The sequence below is a fragment of the Nerophis lumbriciformis genome, linkage group LG15, assembly GCF_033978685.3.
Source record: "Nerophis lumbriciformis linkage group LG15, RoL_Nlum_v2.1, whole genome shotgun sequence".
NCBI classification, from domain to species: Eukaryota; Metazoa; Chordata; class Actinopteri; order Syngnathiformes; family Syngnathidae; genus Nerophis; species Nerophis lumbriciformis.
In genome coordinates, this window is record NC_084562.2 from 32979786 (window position 1) to 32996921 (window position 17136).

At 39.4% G+C, this 17136-nt stretch overlaps 1 protein-coding gene across 3 annotated transcripts in view; it reads left to right on the top strand.

Annotated features, from left to right (window-relative positions):
- serinc4 (serine incorporator 4) overlaps positions 1-17136 on the top strand; it is a 167730-nt gene that overhangs the window by 114663 nt on the left and 35931 nt on the right. For 2 of the 3 annotated variants that reach the window (XM_061975084.1, XM_061975083.1), the window contains exons 6-7: positions 828-1039; positions 14561-14656. In XM_061975084.1, the coding sequence (XP_061831068.1) occupies positions 828-1039; positions 14561-14656 (308 nt within the window). The remainder of the gene's footprint in view (positions 1-827; positions 1040-14560; positions 14657-17136) is intronic. The other variant, XM_061975085.1, reaches the window with a different exon arrangement.

Below are 17136 nucleotides of genomic sequence, written 5' to 3' on the forward strand. Positions count from 1 at the left end.
TCACTAAGACAGAGGCAGCGCCGGACGACATTCGCCCAACTTTTCAATTCGGACACCGAAGGAGAAAAATTCGAGGGATTTATGAATGAAGAATAACTTCAGAAAGTGAGCGCTATGTTTATTTTGTGTGTTGTGACATTAACGTTCGAGCAACATTATGTTGCTATTGCTCTACACTATTTTGAATTTTACTATGTTTGTGATTGCACATTTGCGTACATTTTGGGACAGAGTTGTTAGAACGCTGGTTTTTAATATATTATTAAAGTTTGACTGACCTATCTGACTGTTTTTTTGACATTCCCTTTAGCGCAGCGTAGGCGCGGCTTATAGTCCGGGGCGGCTTATTGGTGGACAAAGTTATGAAATATGCCATTCATTGAAGGTGCGGCTAATAATCCGGTGCGCCTTATAGTGCGGAAAATACGGTAGTACTTTAATGACCGTTTCAAAGAAAAAAAACCAGCCTGCATGGGAGCTTTGTGTATCAGAGTCAGCATTACAACTTTTTCTCGTTACATTTCACATATTTGCTCTTTTATTCCACCTTTTTATGTATTTTTTTGTAATGTGCTGCAGGCTGTTAAAACATTAGTTGCTGGCAGCAAATGGCCCCCGGGCCACACTTTGGATACCCCTGGCCTGGCATAAATGCTAATAAGTATCCCAGATCTTTGTCATGCATTAGTTGTCAGAAATGTGTACTATTTGTAGCATTCCCCATCATGTTTTTTTACACTCAAATGTGACTTGTTTCTTATGTACAACATTTTTTATTTTTTTATTTTTTATATAAGATGTAAGTAAACAGTCTGTGCGTCTTTCAGGCTTACCGGAGCAGCAGAAAATAAACGTTGGTACTTGGCAGTGACGTGCGCCACCCTTTTCTTCTACACCATCGCCACCATGGCCTTCACCTTCATGTATAAGTACTACACGCACCCCATTGCCTGCCAGTTCAACAAGGCCCTGCTGTGGATCAACCTGGGACTCTGCAGCCTCATGTCCTTCATTGCTGTCACGCCGTGTGTGAAGCAAAGTGAGTTACGGAAACACTCCGACATTCTGAAATAACATTTTGCCCATCTGCGGCTATGCAAACATACCCCCTGCTGAAACTACTGCTGCTGCAGATAATGACAATTCGATGTAGGCTAATATTATGTCTTTCTCCCTCTAAAAACACAGCAGGCCTGCTGTGCCTGAACATGTCGGTCTTTTAGGATTGAAAACATCCGGCTGCCAAAAAACTTCAGCAATTTTTACACTTTGAAAGAGACTTTGATCAGGGGTTTGGCCTCCAGCTTGTTTTTAATGGAAACGTTTACTACGATCTACCGTATTTTCCGGACTGTAAGGCACACTTAAAATCCTTTTTTCCCCTCAAAACTCGACAGTGCGCCTTATAACCCGGTGTGCCTAATGTACAGAATAATTCTGGTTTTGCTTACCGACCTCAAAGCAATATTATTTGGTACATGGTGTAATGATAAGTGTGACCAGTAGATGGCAGTCAAACATAAAAGAGATAAGTAGGCTGCACTATGATGGCAATATGACTCAAGAAAACAACACCAACATTTTATATGTGAAAATATAGAATATTATACACGGTGCTCAAAAATCTATCAAAATGTTTTAGTGCGACTTTGGTTAGCTATGAAGCCACACCGCTTGATGCACTTCAATATACGAGTATTATTATGGTGTGTGTATAAGGTAAGACATATTATCTGGCGTTTTGTTTCGCAATATTATGCAAAAGCATCTTTTCTTATCTTCTGGTACCTGCTGTTCTGTATTTGGGATCTGCATGAGTCCTGAAAAATTGCGCAGGTCCGCCTTCGTAGTCGATAAGCTTCTTCTTTTTCTCTATCTTCTTGTTATGTGACATTCATCCTTCGCTGTTGCCATTTCTAATATAAAGTAGTGTAAAGTTCTTACTAGGGATGTCCGATAATGTTTTTTTGCCGATATCCGATATTCCGATATTGTCCAACTCTTTAATTACCGATACCGATATCAACCGATACCGATATCAGCCACATTATTATGCCTAATTTGGAAAACCAGGTATGGTGAAGATAAGATACTTTTAAAAAAAATTAACAAAATAAAATGAGATAAATAAATTAAAAACATTTTCTTGAATAAAAAAGAAAGTAAAACAATATAAAAACAGTTACATAGAAACTAGTATTAATGAAAATTAGTGAAGTTAACTGTTAAAGGTTAGTACTATTAGTGGAGCAGCAGCACGCACAATCATGTGTGCTTACGGACTGTATCCCTTGCAGACTGTATTGATATATATTGATATATAATGTAGGAACCAGAATATTAATAACAGAAAGAAACAACCCTTTTGTGTGAATGGGGGAGGCAGGTTTTTTGGGTTGGTGCACTAATTGTAAGTGTATCTTGTGTTTTTTATGTTGATTTAATAAAAAAAAAAAAAAAATTAAAATTAAAAAACTAAAAACAAAAATCGATACCGATAATAAAAAAACTGATACCGATAATTTCCGATATTACATTTTAACGCATTTATCTGTAGTTCTTACTTATATCTGTCAGTAAACTCGCCATGAAAGCGCTAAATCATACTGGTGTAGTGAGTTTACATTATTCACCCAAGGAACTTTAGTTATTAGAGAGTTCCGGTCGGACGGTTTTTCACGAGTCACATTTCCGGTGTGGTTTTTTCCGGGTGAGGAGATGCTCCCTTATTGATTAAAGTAAAGTCTGAATGTCATTAAAACACTTAGCTCCATCTTCCATCTCCATCTTCTTCCACACCCGTCCTTGCACGCTACACCGCTACAACAAAGATGACGGGGAGAAGATGCTGCCAAAGGTGAGCCACGTAAATAAGACCGCCCACAAAAAAGCGCATCCGGACGCGACTGTCAGAAAGTGGCTTGAAGATGATCTGTAAAACATCATCTATGCAACATTTTGAGCAAAGAACCACCATTATATGCAGGGCCGGCCCGTGGCATAGGCCGTATAGGCAAATGCTAAGGGCGCCGTCCATCAGGGGGCGCCACGCCAGTGCCACAAATGTTGGAGAAAAAAAATAAAAAATAAAAGTTGGTACTATTACTTCTAAATACAAAAAATAATCCCACGTTAATTAAAATGCAAAGTAATGCTTATTTAATAGAAATATTATTTGTTACAACATTACGACCCCCCCCCCCCCCCCCCCCGCCCCTCCATCTCCCTGCACGATGCGCCCCCTCCCTTCCCGTATCATGACTCTTTTTGGACGTCACCACATCAAAAAATCAACACAAGATGTCAAAAGGGCCAAAACTGTCAGGTGCCCAGGGAAGAAAAAAGAGAAAAGAGGAGGAGAAACGAGAAAAGACAGAGGTAGCAGGTAGGTAACGTTAGCCCATACTTGCCAACCCTCCCGAATTTTACGGGAGACTCCCGAAATTAAGCGCTTCTCCCGAAAACCTCCCGGGACAAATATTCTCCCGAAAATCTCCCTATTGATGGGAGGACAACAGGGTGACAAGAACTAAATCATCCAGAGTAGAGATAAATTGTATTATTATGTTTATCATACCTAAAAATAAATATATTTATTTAATTAAAAAAAAAAAAATAACTAAATACATTTTTACTATATTTTGCTAAAAATTAATTGTATTTTTATTTGTATTTTTTCTGACTCCTTATTACATCCAGTCATATAATTATACATTAAAATAAACATATTTGAAATAAATAATTTTAAATTATCATAATAATTCATTTAAAATGACCATATTTAATTATTAAAATAATTGCTTGTTTATCAACACCTTTAGCATTTTATTCATTACATTTTGAAGCCAAGTTATGTTGTATTCCTTAATATTTATTTATGCAAGTTTGAAGTATCAATTATCTAAACACAGTTTTGTTTGCATATTTTCAGGATATATACATATATATATATGTATGAAATACTTGACTTGGAGAATTCTGGCTGTCAATATACTCCTCCCCTCTTAACCACGCCCCCAACCACGCCCCACCCCACCCCCGACCGCGCCCCCAACCCCCACCTCCCGAAATCGGAGGTCTCAAGGTTGGCAAGTATGCGTTAGCCTACATGAAATTATTTGTCTGTTACAGAATGTGATAGTAACCTGGCTTTTTAGCATTAAGCTAATGTTACATGATTTGGCAATTGCTAATCAATAAATAGCTAGTTCTGTTTTAACGTCGGGTTGATATTGTGGAGGGGGCTAAATTGTTATGGAAAATAATAATGTAACGTTAGGTAATTACAGTACTCCCACCTTACATTCCTCAGGGACATTTGTATTAGATCTTTTAAGCAGGTGTTTTTTGTTTACATTGTTATTGCCTTCTGGTTAGCTAATGTTTGCCCTGCAGGTAATAGTCACTTTTCCACCCCTTTATATATTAGGTATAGTTGTAAGTTAAAAAAAAGGTCAAAGACAAAGCTATTCGGGTTCTTGTGAGTATATACACTTCACTGCCGATGTGGGGGGGCGCCACCTAAAATCTTGCCTAGGGTGCCAGATTGGTTAGGGCCGGGCCTGATTATATGTTATGTAGACCACAAGGAAGTGTTTTCAATTTAGAAAAAAATTATGATAATATGGCATCTTTAATGCGCCCAATAATCCGGTGCGCCTTATATATGAAAAAAAGATTAAAAAATAGACCATTCATTGGCAGTGTGCCTTGTAATCCGGTGTACCCTATGGTCCGGAAAATACGGTATTTGGACTTTTTCACAGTGGGTTTCCGGAGGGACAACATCATCTCATTTGCATTATTGACCATGATGCATGTACACATATTTTTATGGACTCTTTGGGAGGCACACAAAACCTAAAAAGCAAAACTAACATGTTTAGAAATGCAAAATGTAATTGTTTTTTTTTCTCACTTGCTATTTGAGAGGAGAAGTCTCAATAACACCAGAAAAAGTAGCTTGATGTTTTTGGTACCACTTTTTTTTAAGTCGCTAAATATAACAATAGGAATTTAACGCTATCAAAATCTCACAGTAAGAAATGTATCACAGTATTAAGGCCACGGTACGATATTATTGTGGTATATGTCCAAAAAGAAAAAAAGACTTCAAAATGCCATAGTGTGTAAAATGAAGTGGCAAGAATGTTAAGACTCACTTACTGTAATTGAACACAAACTTAATGCTAAAATATTCAAACCATATTTATTACTGAAATGAAGTATTTTTAAGTGCAAACAATTGTCCACTATGTCTCTCAACTTTTACTTTCTGAGAAGCAGTGTCCTCTACAGTGGACATTTTTTTTTATATCAGTTTGGAAAATGCAGTTTCTCAGAAAAGTTAACACAAATTTGTACTTTTAATAACGTAAATACCTCACAAATTGATGTTTAGCTTGGTGATGGTAGCGTATTAAGCAGAGGTGTGGACTCGAGTCACATGACTTGGACTCGAGTCAGACTCGAGTCATGAATTTGATGACTTTAGACTCGACTTGACAAAATGTAAAAAGACTTGCAACTCGACTTAGACTTTAACATCAATGACTTGTGACTTCACTTGGACTTGAGCCTTTTGAATTGACATGACTTGACATGACTTGCTACTTTCCCCAAAACCCAAAGATGAAAAAGTTATTCGGGAGCGCTCCGTATTTTTCATTGTGTACTTGTCTATCAGCGTTGCGTGTGTCAGCTGGTGTGCTCTCAGTACAACAGCCAATCAAATTAGATCTACTTTGTTTTCATCACACAGCATTCATCCAATCAAATTGCAGGACAACCAACGAAGAAGACATGTCCAAACCACACGCCAGTGAACAAAAAATGATACCTAAAATAATTTTGTTTGGGTATAAAAATTGCGAGGTGGTCAACACAAAACGGTTTGCAGTATGCAACACATGCGGTTCGAAAATTACTGATGGAGAGGCAACAACTTCCAACTTCGTCCGGCATTTGAAGTTGCACAAAGAACGGTAAGTTTTGAATGCAAGATAACGTTTATTGGCTAAGTAACGTGACTTTTATTTGCTGTGTAGTTAAATCAGTGAGGCTGTAAACTCACTGCTAACGTTATAACGTTATTGCAAACACGGGAATCTGTTGCAGTTCACTACCTTATTCATACTTTTTGTTCAGTGATTTTTTTTAAGCAGGGTTACGTTAGTCAATATATCACACGTAACGTTAGACGGCGGTCAGCAGCACCGCGTATTTTAGCCACCTAAAAAAAGACAAAAATAGTCAAATAAAGGTCAGTTAAAATGTATACTATATTATGAATATGTGTACCGTTTTAGCTAGCTTTCTGACATACTGTTGGTTGTTTACCTCAGTGGTCCCCAACCACCGGGCCGCGGCCCGGTACTGGTCCGTGGATCGATTGGTATCGGGCCGCACAAGAAATATTTTTTTTTTTCTTTCTTTTTTTAATTAAATCAACATAAAAAACACAAGATACACTTACAAGTAGTGCACCAACCCAAAACAACTCTCTCCCCCCTTTTGTTCTGGGCATTGAACATGAAGACTCTTCCTTCACTGTTCCGAGTGGCCATGAGAGTCTTGGCAGTGCCTGCCTCCAGTGCTCCAGTGGAGCGAGTTTTCAGCCATGGTGGCATCATACTACGCCCCCATCGTGCACAAATGACTGACAGACTCTTGGCTAATTTGGTCTTTTGCAAATGCAATGCAGCATAGGGCCCTGACATATAAAAAGTACAACTTTTTTGTTATGTTCACGTATATGTCATGTTTTTTCAATGTTAATACATTTGTACAAATAAGTACATTTGCACTTTATTTTTCAATGTGTTTGTTCTGTAAAGGAATGAGTTAATGTTTAAAATGACTGGTTAATAGTGCTATTATAAAGTGCAATGTCAGCACAATTTTCTTTCCTGCAATTTAAAATGCACTTGTTTTAATAAATAAATACAGCGTTTGAAAAGCATACACAATCTGTGTTAATATATTAGTCTGTGGTTAAAAGGACTTGAAAGGACTCGAAACTCAAAATGCAGGACTTAGGACTTGACTTGAGACTTTCCAGTCTTGACTTTGGACTTGACTCGGGGCTTGCCTGTCTTGACTCGGGACTTGACTCGGACTTGAGGGCAAAGACTTGAGACTTACTTGTGACTTGCAAAACAATGACTTGGTCCCACCTCTGGTATTAAGTAGCTTTGGTGTGCAGCAGGTACTTTCTCTTGGTACAGTGGGCCTCGACCGGGTCTTTTTCGGCCTGGAACGCTCGCGACAGAGGTTGTGTTTTCACCAGGGTGTGTTTGTCTGTTTGTTAGCAACATAACTCAAACAGTTAAGAACGGATTTTGAAAAATCTACTACTAAGTGGTACACACTTCTCTTCCTGCTTCATCTTTCTCTCCCCTTTACAACATAGAGGATTCTGGGAGATTATAGTTTATTATCAGCAAAAGTGCCAGAAAAAAACTACACTCACCAAGTTTTTGTTTAATATCGTCACCTGGCACGGCATTATTGACACGATTTTGAAACCGCAGTTATCTAGGATTTAGAATATCATTACACTGCTAAACAACAACATCCTTAACTTGGCAACACTGACTCTTCCTGCCATGTCTTTTGATTCTCTGGCAGGTGCATATGAGGTGTGTAAATAAGCAGAGTTATGCTGCACTCCACCACCTACTGTACGAAGTCGTAACGACAAGTTACATTCGTGAACCGTTCCATTATAATGTGTTTATGAGAGAGGGCAATCAAGTAGTGCCAAATCTATTTCCAAAGGAGAAAATGTATTGTTTTTTTATACACTCAGCCTGTTGCATTGTATTGCTTGTACAAACCCCGTTTCCATATGAGTTGGGAAATTGTGTTAGATGTAAATATAAACGGAATACAATGATTTGCAAATCCTTTTCAACCCATATTCAATTGAACATGCTACAAAGACAACATATTTGATGTTCAAACTGATTAAAAAAAAATATTTTTTTGCAAATAATCATTAACTTTAGAATTTGATGCCTGCAACACGTGACAAAGAAGTTGGTAAAGGTGGCAATAAATACTGATAAAGTTGAGGAATGCTCATCAAACACTTATTTGGAACATCCCACAGGTGAACAGGCTAATTGGGAACAGGTGGGTGCCATGATTGGGTATAAAAGTAGATTCCATGAAATGCTCAGTCATTCACAAACAAGGATGGGGCGAGGGTCACCACTTTGTCAACAAATGCGTGAGCAAATTGTTGAACAGTTTAAGAAAAACCTTTCTCAACCAGCTATTGCAAGGAATTTAGGGATTTCACCATCTACAGTCCGTAAAATCATCAAAGGGTTTAGAGAATCTGGAGAAATCACTGCACGTAAGCAGCTAAGCCTGTGTGACCTTCGATCCCTCAGGCTGTACTGCATCAACAAGCGACATCAGTGTGTAAAGGATATCACCACATGGGCTCAGGAACACTTCAGAAACCCACTGTCAGTAACTACAGTTGGTCGCTACATCTGTAAGTGCAAGTTAAAACTCTCCTATGCAAGGGGAAAACCGTTTATCAACAACACCCAGAAACGCCGTCGGCTTCGCTGGGCCTGAGCTCATCTAAGATGGACTGATACAAAGTGGAAAAGTGTTCTGTGGTCTGACGAGTCCACATTTCAAATTGTTTTTGGAAACTGTGGACGTCGTGTCCTCAGGACCAAAGAGGAAAAGAACCATCCGGATTGTTATAGGCGCAAAGTTGAAAAGCCAGCATCTTTGATGGTATGGGGGTGTAGTAGTGTCCAAGACATGGGTAACTTACACATCTGTGAAGGCACCATTAATGCTGAAAGGTACATACAGGTTTTGGAGCAACATATGTTGCCATCCAAGCAACGTTACCATGGACGCCCCTGCTTATTTCAGCAAGACAATGCCAAGCCACGTGTTACACCAATGTGGCTTCATAGTAAAAGAGTGCGGGTACTAGACTGGCCTGCCTGTAGTACAGACCTGTCTCCCATTAAAAATGTGTGGTGCATTACAAAGTCTAAAATACCACAACGGATACCCCCGGACTGTTGAACAACTTAAGCTGTACATCAAGCAAGAATGGGAAAGAATTCCACCTGAGAAGCTTAAAAAATGTGTCTCCTCAGTTCCAAAACGTTTACTGAGTGTTGTTAAAAGGAAAGGCCATGTAACACAGTGGTGAACATGCCCTTTCCCAACTACTTTGGCACGTGTTGCAGCCATGAAATTCTAAGTTCATTATTATTTGCAAAAAAAAAATAAAGTTTATGAGTTTGAACATCAAATATCTTGTCTTTGTAGTGCATTCAATTGAATATGGGTTGAAAAGGATTTGCAAATCATTGTATTCCGTTTATATTTACATCCAACACAATTTCCCAACTCATATGGAAACAGGGTTTGTATTTAGATACGCGACCAGTGGTGGTCAACCAAGCCAAGATGACTGTTATGCAGCAAGCAGTGCACAAACTATTGGAGTACGCAAAGCACAAGACATTAAAACAACGTTGAGAACTTGTTGAATTAGGTCATGACGATGAGCAACTCAAACCTAATGTTGGAACAACAGGATTTTTGACAATGTTTAATCAATGTTGGGTGCTGACGTTAATTTTCATCCATCCATCCATCCATCCATCCATCCATCTTCTTCCGCTTATCCGAGGTCGGGTCGCGGGGGCAGCAGCCTAAGCAGGGAAGCCCAGACTTCCCTCTCCCCAGCCACTTCGTCCAGCTCCTCCCGGGGGATCCCGAGGCGTTCCCAGGCCAGCCGGGAGACATAGTCTTCCCAACGTGTCCTGGGTCTTCCTCGTGGCCTCCTACCGGTCGGACGTGCCCTAAACAACTCCCTAGGGAGGCGCTCGGGTGGCATCCTGACCAGATGCCCGAACCACCTCATCTGGCTCCTCTCCATGTGGAGGAGCAGCGGCTTTACTTTGAGCTCCCCCCGGATGGCAGAGCTTCTCACCCTATCTCTAAAGGAGGGGCCCGGCACCCGGCGGAGGAAACTCATTTCGGCCGCTTGTACCCGTGATCTAGTCCTTTCGGTCATAACCCAAAGCTCATGACCATAGGTGAGGATGGGAACGTAGATCGACCGGTAAATTGAGAGCTTTGCCTTCCGGCTCAGCTCCTTCTTCACCACAACGGATCGATACAGCGTCCGCATTACTGAAGACGCCGCACCGATCCGCCTGTCGATCTCACGATCCACTCTTCCCTCACTCGTGAACAAGACTCCGAGGTACTTGAACTCCTCCACTTGGGGCAAGATCTCCTCCCCAACCCGGAGATGGCACTCCACCCTTTTCCGGGCGAGAACCATGGACTCGGACTTGGAGGTGCTGATTCTCATCCCAGTCGCTTCACACTCAGCTGCGAACCGATCCAGTGAGAGTGACGTTAATTTGACCATTGAAATTTGGTCATTTCCCAACCAGTACCGTGGATCCAACGTTGTCTAAATTTACAAATACAACTATTTTGCAACGTTGTTTAGAAGTCAGTTTTAAAAAACATATACATGTAATCAACGTTGTATCAATGTCTTGTGACTGTTGGACTAGATCTTTCAAAAAAAATCTAACCATGCAATTGGAATGAACCCCTATACTTAATTAATATTTGTCCAGTGATATCTCAGATAATCTGTCGGTCGCGTTCCCAGACATGTCAAACTGTCATGTGCTACAGACGCCATTTTACACAACAAAACAGATGAAAACTTGTAGACCTCCAACTTGGAAAAGCATGGAGGTCTACAACTTTTTTGTGTGTGGCTGGGTCAAAAAGTTGGTATCAAGACTCTGCATTGTTTATGCTCTGGTAAGATTGCATTTCTTGATTTAACGTCGCATCTACAGCCATGTTTGTTGCATGCGCTGTTGTATGCATATGAGTATGCGTGCATTTTCCCATCTTCATCAAAATACAACAATAGATGTCAACATTGTGTATGTGCTGAAAGTTGAATTTATGATTGTTGCCTTGAGTAAAAACTTAATTAACTCTTTAAGGTTTTGCTCACATTTGATTTATTTTATTAATTGCTCGCCGAGTTGGTGCTTTACAAAACACTTGTACCAAAAAGGCGTTTTAAGAAATACATATAATATCAAGAAAATACTTCAATGGGAAACACTAAACGTTAAAAGTATATCAAACAAACTTTTTTTTTTTCTTTTCTTCTTTTTTTTCTTCTTTTTCTTCTCTTTAAAATAAGACTTGTAATTTGTTCAACTAGACACTATCTATAAGTCATGTGATTTTTGGGAAGATATATTGTACAGTCTCAAAGCTATTGAAAATAGAAAATTTAAAATATTCCTAAGAAATAATTGAAATGTTTTTTCTTCAAAATAAGACTTGTAATAGAAAGAACGAGACACTATCTGTAAGTCATGTAATTTTTGAGATATGTTGTATAGTGTTTAAGTTATTGGAAATTAAACACTTTCAATACTCTTCAAAAATTAGTAAAATACATTTTCCCCAAAATAAGACTTGTAGTATGTTCAACTAAACACCATCTATAATTCATGTGCTTTTTGAGAAGATATATTGTTTATTCACAAAGCTGATAAAAATTAAACATTTTAAATATTTCTTGAAAATCCCAAAAATATTATTATTTCTAAATTGGACTTAGAGTTTCTTAACATGGAGATATTCTCACTACTTTTCTTTTGTCGAGCACAATGATTCGTGATCATCTACCTGTGGTGCAGTTGGCGAAACACTGTGATGTACATATATTCATAAAAATAAGAAAATATTATCTTTACCTAACAGTCTTGTATTGTTAACCAATAGGAAACATTGTACGTCTGAAATTATTGCAGAGACTTGACAATGTACAATAATTATTATTTTTTAATGTATTTTTTCGTCAAGGGTTGCTCTTCGTAGATGTTCCCGAAGTAGTCGTCGGAGCCTCAGCTGTTGAAAATGCAGGTTGTATTGCAGAAAATTAAATTGAGCTTGTTGCTAATTGTCTCCGTTACTATGGTCATAAACAAGTACTATTTGTGCTTTTTTTTTTTTTTTTTTTTTTTTTTTTTGTGTGTCCTGTCCAGCTTCTCAGGCAAATCATATAGTTGATGTAGATGCCCATGTCGGCTGTTCAGATTTACTTTACAAAAGAGAAGTGTAGGGTACTTCTCTTGTTGCCTTATTTGTATTTGACTTTATTAAATATCAAACAAACTTTTAACGAAGCGATCACTGCAAACACATGCATTCTTCAACTCTGCTCTTTTGGACCGGAGTGCGTGCAACTTTTCTCATTGTCGTTTCTTATAATCTTGCACTCTTGGGCCCGTCTTGATTACCTCTCGAGGAAATCTGAAGAAAGTGTTATCCTTTTCGCGATTCAAACAGTTCGTACAGCCGAAAATAACTCCATCATAGAGCATTTTTCTTCGAGAAAGGCTAAATGGCGCCTAGTACCCATTGATAACAGATGCTGGCTTGACCACCACGCATATTTAATGATCCGGACGTGAGCCGAATGTGACATCATATGCAACCCAGCAATTCTATTATTGGAATAATATGATGAATTCATTATTACTGAGATACAGTATATTATTAGATATCATGCTAATTAGGGCCCGCATGGCCCATTGTATAAGGACTCCCAAAGGGAGTCCTTATACAATGGGACATAAGGACCTATTGAATTTGTAAGGTTTTATTATTCTTTATTCTTTATTCTTCCGCCGCCACTTTAAACTGTAATTTGACCCACTTAACATGCTTCAAAACTCACCATATTTGACCCACACATCAGGACCTGCGAAAATTGCCTTTTAAAAAAAAACAAACCACAAAACTCAAAATTGCGCTCTAGCGCCCCCTACGAAAAAAAAAAACTAGACTGCCTGTAACTCCCACTAGGAAGGTCGGAGAGACATGAAACAAAAACCTTCATGTAGGTGTGACTTAGACCTAGATTTCATAATAGTATATTCTCGGGCAAAAATCAACAGGAAGTTGGCAATTCTCCCTTCAAGACAAAAAAGTACTAAAAACAGTCACTTTTGCCTCTTTGAGCTGTAATTTGACCCCCTTGACATGCTTCAAAACTCACCGAACTGAACACAAACATCAGGACTGGCAAAAATTGTGATCTAATAAAAAAAACCTAACCCCAAATCTCAAAATTGTGCTCTAGCGCAATTTTTTAATGAAACGCGCAAAAAACTGCTCCTCGGATGAAAAAACTGACAAAACTGCCTGTAACTGAGACATGAAACAAAAACCTCTATGTAGGTCTCACTTAGACCTACATTTCATAAATTGACAACCCCCAGCAAAAATCAACAGGAAGTTTGCTATTCCCCCTTCAAAACAATTTTTTTGTAAAAACCGGTCACCTTCCTTCAAAAACTATCTCCTCTGAGCGCGTTTGTCGTTTCGGCTTCAAACTAACACAGGAGAGAGATTAAACCCTTGTGTATAAAATAACAGAACAGCGTTTAAATACCTGCTCCGGTTTTGATTTTATGACCCTTCAAAGACCCGCTGCGCTGCTGTTTTTTTAAGATGGCTGCTTAAAAGCAGGAAGCACCAACGTGCCCACACAATGCAGACAAGGTAGGTACACTAGACAAAAGTCTTGGGACACTTCAGACTAAAAGTAGACAAAAGTATTGGGACACTTAGGACTAGCACCTGCCAAATACGCGGGCCCGACCAATGCTGCTTGCAGCTTTAATTTGCTTTGTCATCTATAACACCATTTTAAGATGTAATTTTTTTGTTCAGACAGTTTAGCACACATTGACATACATTGTATTGGTTTTAGCATTGTGAATGTACAAAATGTATTAAAATGGCCCTGCATCCAATTTTTTATATACAGTAGGGAAGAAATTCATATGGGGGCGGGGGAATTAATCATTTTACAATGCAGTCTGCTGAAAATGATGGAAAGCGCCACTCTACATAGCAACTGACACTCTTGTTTTAATTTTCCTGAGGGAACTCTCCTGAAGGAATCAATAAAGTACTATCTATCTATCTATCTATCTATCTATCTATCTATCTATCTATCTGGTCAAAGTTGGAATTGGCACCAAACACATTTTACCACAGCACTAATTAGTGAGTCAACACTCACCAATGCCATCTGTCCACTAAAGTGGATAGTGCGACCCCCAATTCGTCACTTGCCATGTGTCAGGTAAACCGCGACAACTATATGTGGTCCACATTGAAAGAAAATTGGACAACCCTGGTGCTGATCAACTGTTTGAAGGTGCCCATGAACAAGTCACAAGACAATGCATGCAAAAAATGCATTTGAAAAAAATCTAAATGAATACAAATCCCGAAGAAAATCGCATTAACAACCATACATAATGATCACTTTTGTAAAGTAAATATTTAAATCGTAATTAAGAGGTTTTTTTTACTGATAGTCACTAATAGCATAGTGGTTCACTGTGCTTTCATGCAGCTAGTGTGGGATCAGTTCATGTACTCAATGATTGTGATTTCTAATGCAAGAATCCTGAGCCAACTCTCTGTTTGTCTTTTGCAGAGCAGCCTCGATCAGGGCTCCTCCAGGCCTCCATTATCAGCTGTTATGTTATGTACCTGACTTTTTCTGCACTGTCCAGTCGCCCTCCTGAGAAAGGTAAGCTCAGCTGTAAGAGTCACTCCAACATCTCTTTATTTTTCATTGTTGCTATCAAATTTCTTTTTTTTTTTCTTCTGTCAATAGATTTGTGCAATTCTAAAACAATGTTTCGCATTACATAATGTAAGTGTCATTATCTTTCATGCATGTGCTAAGACAAGTTAACAACTAACAAAGATATTAAAGCGGGCACAGAGGCAGGGCATAAAAGGAAGTATTCAAGTCATTTTCTGTATCACTTATCCTCATAGGGTGACTGGTGAGCTGGAGCCTATCCCAGCTGATGCACCCAGCTCCCACACTCACATACACAACTTTTAAAAAAGTACAATTTAGATTCTCCAATTATCCTTTGTATGATTTTGGGAAGTACCAGGACAAAACCCGTATTAGGAGTAGCAGCAGTTCTGGACATCTGGGGGCTCTAAACAGGATTTCTCCTGGGGACCCCTAGCTCATTATGTAGTTTGGGAGCCAGCGAGCTGTCTGCCCCTAAGAAACCGTTTTGGTCACTTAGGGGCGGAAGACACTGCACATTTTGGTATCGATGCGATACCAAGTAAACATGGGGCCAGTATTGCCGATATGATAACTATGCTTTAAAAGGGGTCATATTATGATTTTTTATTCAACATTTCCTTGTGGTCTACGTAACATGCTTTGGTGAAAATGTTGCGATTTTGTTTCAGGCCACTTTCTGACTGTCTCTTCAGAATGCAAAGTTTTGTGGGCAGTCTTATTTACGTGCTGAAGCACCCCTCCAAGCCAAGCCCCCTTTGACTGCGTCTCCACCCTGTCAGCCATGTTGTAGTTTTTAACACTTCATATCGAGTCAACTGTACGCTACTATACAGGTAAAAGCCAGTAAATTAGAATATTTTGAAAAACTTGATTTATTTCAGTAATTGCATTCAAAAGGTGTAACTTGTACATTATATTTATTCATTGCACACAGACTGATGCATTCAAATGTTTATTTCATTTAATTTTGATGATTTGAAGTGGCAACAAATGAAAATCCAAAATTCCGTGTGTCACAAAATTAGAATATTGTGTAAGGCTAATACAAAAAAGGGATTTTTAGAAATGTTGGCCAACTGAAAAGTATGAAAATGAAAAATATGAGCATGTACAATACTCAATACTTGGTTGGAGCTCCTTTTGCCTCAATTACTGCGTTAATGCGGCGTGGCATGGAGTCGATGAGTTTCTGGCACTGCTCAGGTGTTATGAGAGCCCAGGTTGCTCTGATAGTGGCCTTCAACTCTTCTGCGTTTTTGGGTCTGGCATTCTGCATCTTCCTTTTCACAATACCCCACAGATTTTCTATGGGGCTAAGGTCAGGGGAGTTGGCGGGCCAATTTAGAACAGAAATACCATGGTCCGTAAACCAGGCACGGGTAGATTTTGCGCTGTGTGCAGGCGCCAAGTCCTGTTGGAACTTGAAATCTCCATCTCCATAGAGCAGGTCAGCAGCAGGAAGCATGAAGTGCTCTAAAACTTGCTGGTAGACGGCTGCGTTGACCCTGGATCTCAGGAAACAGAGTGGACCGACACCAGCAGATGACATGGCACCCCAAACCATCACCCAACCATGCAAATTTTGCATTTCCTTTGGAAATCGAGGTCCCAGAGTCTGGAGGAAGACAGGAGAGGCACAGGATCCACGTTGCCTGAAGTCTAGTGTAAAGTTTCCACCATCAGTAATGGTTTGGGGTGCCATGTCATCTGCTGGTGTCGGTCCACTCTGTTTCCTGAGATCCAGGGTCAACGCAGCCGTCTACCAGCAAGTTTTAGAGCACTTCATGCTTCCTGCTGCTGACCTGCTCTATGGAGATGGAGATTTCAAGTTCCAACAGGACTTGGCGCCTGCACACAGCGCAAAATCTACCCGTGCCTGGTTTACGGACCATGGTATTTCTGTTCTAAATTGGCCCGCCAACTCCCCTGACCTTAGCCCCATAGAAAATCTGTGGGGTATTGTGAAAAGGAAGATGCAGAATGCCAGACCCAAAAACGAAAAGAGTTGAAGGCCACTATCAGAGCAACCTGGGCTCTCATAACACCTGAGCAGTGCCAGAAAGTCATCGACTCCATGCCACGCCGCATTAACGCAGTAATTGAGGCAAAAGGAGCTCCAACCAAGTATTGAGTATTGTACATGCTCATATTTTTCATTTTCATACTTTTCAGTTGGCCAACATTTCTAAAAATCCCTTTTTTGTATTAGCCTTAAGTAATATTCTAATTTTGTGACACACGGAATTTTGGATTTTCATTTGTTGCCACTTCAAATCATCAAAATTAAATGAAATAAACATTTGAATGCATCAGTCTGTGTGCAATGAATAAATATAATGTACAAGTTACACCTTTTGAATGCAATTACTGAAATAAATCAAGTTTTTCAAAATATTCTAATTTACTGGCTTTTACCTGTATATATTCTCATGCATGTGCATGTACGAGTCAGTCTG